Genomic DNA, 7,132 nt, shown 5'->3' with positions numbered 1-7,132 from the left:
GTGGTGCAGTGAGTAAGTAAAGTGCTGGCCCCGGAGTCAGGAGGACCTGAGTTCGGTTTTGGTCTTAGACACTTAACACACACACAAAAAAGCTAGCCGTGTAACCTTGGGCAAGTTACTTAACCCCAACTGCTGTCCAAAAAGAAAAAAAAAGACTCAACAGAGACATAAAAAGGTAAACAACAAAAACATACACACACATGTACATGCATACACACACGCATATAACTTGTGATTCAATAAGAGCAAACTGTTTACATCCCAAATGGGAAGCTGATACCTGTCGATTTTGAGGTTTGTATCATTATCATGACATTTAAAAGGGATATAGATAGATAGATAGATAGATAGATAGATAGATAGATAGATAGATAGATAGATAGATGGATGGTGTGGGTATAAATGAACTAATCTGATGATAAAAACCTTATCACGGAGTGCAAAGGGATTGTAATGGGAGAGAAGGAAAGGAGGAGGCAGAAAAGGGTAAATTATGCCACCAAAGAGGTATAAAAACATACCATAGTAGAGAGAAAGAAGGGAGGGAGATGTACATTATATGAGCTTTATTCTCAAAGGTTTTGGTTCAAGGAAGGATTAACATAATCAGTTAAGTTTAGGATTGTAACATGAAAAGACACAAAAACTCATTATATTAGAAGGAAAGGAGGGAGGGAGTGGAGCACTGTATGAAATTTACTCTTATTGGTTTGGGTTCAAGGAGGGAATAGCATACTCTGTTAAGTATAAACATCTATTGCTCCCTACAGGTAGTAGGAGAGGTAAGGGGTAAAGGGAGGGGTGGTTAGAAGGGAGGGAAGAAGTAGTAAGGGGGGAAATAGGGAGGGAATACTGAGGGAGGCTGCAGTCAAAAGGAAAACTCTTAAGGAGGGGAAGGGAGAAGGGAGAAATAAAAGCATAAACACGGGAGGGAATATGATGGAGGGAAAGACACAGATAGTAATCATAACTGTGTATGTGAAAGGGATGAACTCTCCCATAAAATAGAGGCAGATAGCAGAATGGATAAAAACCATAATCCTACAATATGCTGTCTACAAGAAACACATTTGAAACAAGGGGATATGCACGGGATAACGGTAAAAGGCTGGAGTAGAATATATTATGCAGCTTTTCCGGCGTTGAAGATATCTCTGTGCCAACATGTGTCTCGTTAAAGACCTCCTGCACCCCTCTCCCGAGGAGGAGAAGAGGAAGCACAAGAAGAAGCCCTTGGTGCAGAGTCCGAACTCATATTTCATGGACGTGAAGGGCCCAGGGTGCTATAAAATCACCACTGTCTTCAGTCACGCACAAACAGTGGTTCTCTGTGTGGGATGCTCCACTGTACTCTGTCAGCCTACTGGAGGCAAGGCGAGGCTTACAGAAGGATGTTCCTTCAGATGGAAGCAGTACTAATGACTGAATCGAGATGAATGAGGAACTGTAAAGAATAAAAGAAATTTGATGCAAAAAAAAGAATATATTATGCTTCTGCTAAAGTAAAAAAAATCAGGAATAGCAATCTTTATCTCTGATAAAACAAAAGCAAAAATAGATCTAATTAAAAGAGATAAGGAAGGAAACTATATCCTGCTAAAAGGCACCATCAAGAATGAAGCAATATCATTACTTAATATATATGCACCAAGTGGAATAGCATCCAAATTCCTAGAAGAGAAGTTAAGGGAATTGGAGGAAGAAATAGATAGCAAAACTATACTAGTGGGAGACCTCAATCTCCCCCTCTCTGAACTCGATCAATCTAACCTCAAAATAAACAAGAAAGAAGTTAAGAGGCGAATAGAATTTTAGAGAGGGTAGATATGATAGATTTCTGGAGAAAATTGAATGGGGATAAAAAGGAATGTGCCTTCTTCTCAGCGGTACATGGCCCATACACAAAAATTGACCATGTACTAGGGCATAAAAACCTCACAATTCAGTGCAGAAAGGCAGAACTATTAAATGTGTCCTTTTCATATCATGATGCAATAAAAAAATTATATGTAATAAAGGGCCATGGAAAGATAGACTAAAAACTAATTGGAAACTAAATAATTTAATCCTAAAGAATGAGTGGGTCAAACGAGAAATTATAGAAACAATCAGTAACTTCATTCAAGAGAATGACAATAATGAGACAACATACCAAAACATGTGGGCTGCAACAAAAGCAGTTCTTAGGAGAAGTTTTATATCCCTGAATGCATACATGAATAAAATAGAGAAAATGGAGGTCAATAAATTGGGCATGCAACTGAAAAAGCTAGAAAAAGAACAAATTGAAAATCCCCAATTAAATACCAAATTAGAACTCCTGAAAACCAAAAGAGAGATTAATAAAATTAAAATTAAGAACTAATTTATTTTATTGGTTTTATGAAAAAAACAATAAAAATGATAGACCTTTAGTCAATATGATAATAAAAAAAAAAGAAGAAAACCAAATTATGAGTATCAAAAACGAAAAGGGTGACTCTATCTCCAATGAAGAGGAAATTAAAACAATAATAAGGAATTATTTTGTCCAATTGTATGCACATAAATTTGACAATCTTAGTGAAATGGATGAATATTTATAAGAATATAAGTTGCCCAGATTAACTGAAGAGGAAGTAAAATACTTAAATAACACCATCTCAGAAAAAGAAATTGAACAAGACATCAGTGAACTCCCTAGGAAAAAAATCTCTAGGGCCAGATGGATTTCCTAGCGAATTCTATCAAACATTTAAAGAACAATTGATTCCAATACTTTACAAACTATTTGGGAAAATTGGAGAAGAAGGAATCCTACCAAATTCTTTTTATGACACAAACATGATATCTACTAATACCTAAATCAGGAAGAAATAAAATAGGGAAAGAAAATTATAGACCAATTTCCCTCATGAATATAGATGCAAAAATTTTAAATAAAATATTAACAAAAAGACTACAACAACTTATCATGAGAATAATACACTTCAATCAGGTAAGATTTATTCCAGGAATGCAAGGATGGTTCAATATTAGGAAAACTATCAGTATAATTGATAATATAAAAAACAAAACTAGCAGAAACTATATGACTATCTCAATTGATGCAGAAAAGGCTTTTGACAAAATGCAACACCCATTCCTATTAAAAACACTAGAAAGTATAAGAATAAATGGAGACTTCCTTAAATAATAAGTAGTATCTATCTAAAACCATCAGCAAGTATTGTTTGTAATGAGGATAAGCTAGAAGCATTTCCAGTAAGATAAGGGGTGAAATAAGGATGTCCATCATCACGCTTCTTATTCAGTTTGGTACTAGAAATGTTAGCACTGGAAATGAGAGAAGGAAAAGAAGTTGAAGGAATCAAATTAGGCAAAGAAGAGACTAAGCTATCACTCTTTGCAGATGATATGATGATATACTTAGAGAATCCTAGAGAATCAAGTAAAAAACTACATAAGACAATAAATAAATTAGGCAAAGTTGCAGAATATAAAATAAATCCACATAAATCCTCAGCATTCCTACATATTTTCTAACAAAATCCAACAGCAAGACCTGGAAAAAAGAAATTCCATTTCAAATTACTCTAGACATTATAAAAATATTTGAGAATCTACCTGCCAAAACAAACCCAGGACTCATATGAACACAGTTACAAAACACTTTTCAAACAAGTAGAGTCAGATCTAACTAATTGGAAAAACATCAGCTCTTCATGGCTAAATCAAGCTAATATGATAAAAATGACAATTTTACCTAAATTAAATTACATATTTAGTGCCATACCAATCAATATACCAAAAATTATTTTACAGAGCTAGAAAAAGTAGCAACAAAATTCATTTGGAAGAACAAACGGTCCAGAATATCAAAGGAACTAATGAAAAGAAATGCTGGGGAAGGTGGCCTAGCCATACCAGATTTTAATCTGTATTATAAAGCAGCTAAGGAATAAAGTAGTGGAATAGATTAGGTATGCAAGACATAGCACCCAATGACTATAGTAATCTACTGTTTGATAAACCCAAAAACCCTAGTTTTGGGGATAAGAATGGACTATTTGACAAAAACTGCTGGGAAAACTGGAATATAGTATGGCAGAAACTGGGCATAGACCAATATCTAACACCTTATACCAAAATCAAGTCAAAATGGGCACATGATCTAGGTATAAAGGCTGATAATGTAAGCAATCTGGGAGAGCAAGAAATAGTTTACCTTTCAGATTTATGGAGAAGGAAAGATTTTATAACCAAATGAAAATTAGAGAAAATTATGAAATGCAAAATGGATAATTTTGATTACATTAAATTGAAAAGTTTCTGTACAAATAAAGCCAATGTAACCAAGATTAAGAGGGAAGTAGAAAATTGGGAAATAATTTTTACAACCAGTATCTCTGATAAAGGCTTTGTTTCCAAAATATACAGAAAATTGAGTCAAATTTATAAGAATATAAGTCATTCCCCAATTGATAAATTGTCAAAGGATAAGAACAGGCAGTTCTCAGAGGAAGGAATTAAAAATATCTATAAGCATATGAAAAAATGTTCTAAATCGCTATTGATTAGAGAAATGCAAATCAAAACCACTCTGAGGTATTACATCTCAGTCAGATTGGCTAAGATGAAAAAACAGAAAAATGATAAATTCTGGAGAAGATGTGGAAAAATTGGAACACATACATTGTTGCTGGAGTTATGAACTGACTAAACCATTCTGGAAAGCAAAGGGCTATAAATAAGTGCATACCCTTTGACCCACCAATACCACTTTTATGGTTGTATCCCAAAGAGATCAGAGAAGTGGGGAAAGGACCCGTATGTACAAAAATATTTATAGCAGCTCTTTTTGTGGTGGCAAAGAATTGGAAATCAAGGGGATGCCCATCAATTAGGGAATGGCTAAACAAGTTGTGGTATATGAATGTAATGGAATACTATTTTGCTATAAGAAATGAGGAGCAGACAGACTTCATAATAACCTGGAGAGACTTATATAAACTGATGTTGAGGGAGAAGAGCAGAGCCAGGAGAAATTTGTACACAGTTACAGACACAATGTTACGTGTGACGACTTTGATAGACTTCTCTTGATAGGGCTCTTCTCAGCAATGTAAAGTTGTAAGACAACTCAAAAAGACTCATGATGGAAAGAGATCTCCACATCCAGAGAAAGAACTACAGAGTCTGAATACAGACTGAAGCAAACCACTTGCTCTCTCTCTCTCTTTTTTGTTTTATTTTGTTTCCTCTTTCCCATTGTTCACTCCATTGATTATAATCCTTCTGTACAACCTGAATAATGTTTAACGTGAAGGTATTTGTAGATTCTATATTTGATTGCATGCTGCCATGGGGAGGGGGAGGGGGGGTAGAAGAGGGAAGGGGAGAAAAATCTGAAACTCAATGGATTGTGAAACTGTAAACTAAAAGTAAATAAATAAATGTAAATCAGGGAGTCAGATAAAATAATCCCCTAGGTTTTTTTTTTTCCCTCAGCCCTGTAAGATTTTGGAAGTTTATGACTCTAAATTGTTTCTCTACTCCATGCAAAGTAAGCCCCCAGAGGGCAGAGACTGTTTTGTCTTTACATCTTCAGCAAGTGACCTAGTGTCTTACATGTAGTTGATATTAATAAATGTTGATTGTAATTGAACATGACTAGTAGATTTTTTAAAAATAAGTAAAACATTTCAAGGCTTAGCTAAATATAGCTTTGTGGAATCAACTTAAGTCTAGTTCTTCTATAAAAAAATCTTCTAATGAATACAAAATTATTTGCACTTTATATTCTAGACCTACCTAACATGTCCGATACTCTTGTATACATGAGACTCTGTGGTATGGTGAAGAGAGTCATATATTAGAAGTAATGAAAAATATTTTCTTGGCCATCTCTGCTATTAGTCATCTGTGTGCAAATTTTGTATCATCTCTGGATCCATTTCTTCCTCTGTAAAAAATTGAAGTTAAATCAAATAATTTCTATGTTCCTTTCTAGTCTTGTAATTCTATGGTTTATGTTGATTGCTAATTACATAACTGAAATATTTGTACATATGTTGAATGGGTTGTTTGCTTAAAAAAAAACAACCTTTTTTTCCTCTCAGATAACGAAATCCTTGGGGATGAGAATCATATCAGAATAAACACTTAGGCATCTAACACAATGACATCAGCCTTGTGATCACAATAAATATTTGCTGATGGACAGCATTCAGGATTTCACAACATCTGGAGCACGTCTTTCTTTTTCATTCTTACACTCAGATTGCCTGTGTGATGCGTGTAGAGTACATGTTAGCTTGTGATTAATTCTCACTAAAATAATAACTAAAATAGCTTTTCACTTCAACCTTGAAAGTGGGGGGGATCTATGTACCCAGAAAATAGTCAACATTGAACAGGAACAATTTCTAGTTTGGGAATTATTTCCCTTTAAGAATTTCCTTTGAGAATATCTGAAAAACAAAACAAAACAAAAAACCATATGTATCTAATGGACTTTAGAAAAATTTAAAAGCAATTTCATTTGAAGTAATTTCTCTGAGCAAGCATAAAGATTCCTTCATATGTATCTATAATGAATCTCATCAGAAAAACCCAGTCATTTGTTGATTGATACCTCTGACAAACCTCAATTTACTCAGGGGAACTTAGAAGGTTGTAATACAAATGTTAAGATTATTCTTGCATAAAGGGTGGGAGTGAAATCATGCAGGAAATTTGAAGCAAGTATTAAATTTTTCTTTTTATTAAAAAAATGCTCCATCCCCTTCCCTTTCTCTCTCCCCCACAGCCAACTTTCTGTTTTGGTTCCTTGACTCCGTGAGTTACTGGGCCCACCTCTCCATGCTACACTGAAGAAATATTGGCTGGCAGATTCATTTCTTTCCCACTGCTCTTTTATATGTGTGTGTATACATACATATATACACATGTGTATGTATATATACACACACCTATATACATATATATACACACAGGTATACACACATAGTATATGTATGTATAACTGTAATTTTACTGTTTTATATGTGAAATGAATACTATCAGATATTAACAATGTGCTCTACCTAAGGGGAGTAACCACAATGATGTGTTTTAAATTTGATGCCACTTTTCAAGTGCTTTGAAATTT

At 34.3% G+C, this 7,132-nt stretch overlaps 1 protein-coding gene across 1 annotated transcript; it reads left to right on the top strand.

Moving 5' to 3' along the window:
- The first annotated feature begins 1,131 nt into the window (after positions 1–1,131).
- Positions 1,132–1,482, top strand: LOC138168385 (small ribosomal subunit protein eS27-like). The gene has a single exon (XM_069097414.1). It carries the CDS (start codon positions 1,165–1,167, stop codon positions 1,417–1,419), a length of 255 nt encoding a protein of 84 aa, XP_068953515.1. The 5' UTR covers positions 1,132–1,164; the 3' UTR covers positions 1,420–1,482.
- The last annotated feature ends 5,650 nt before the right edge of the window (positions 1,483–7,132 follow it).

This window comes from Petaurus breviceps, unplaced genomic scaffold (genome assembly GCF_028583685.1).
Source record: "Petaurus breviceps papuanus isolate PSGF00001 unplaced genomic scaffold, PetGlider_PUasm1.0 37, whole genome shotgun sequence".
Lineage (NCBI taxonomy): Eukaryota > Metazoa > Chordata > Mammalia > Diprotodontia > Petauridae > Petaurus > Petaurus breviceps.
Note: the sequence above shows the minus strand (reverse complement) of the source record. Positions and strands in the feature narration are given on the sequence as shown.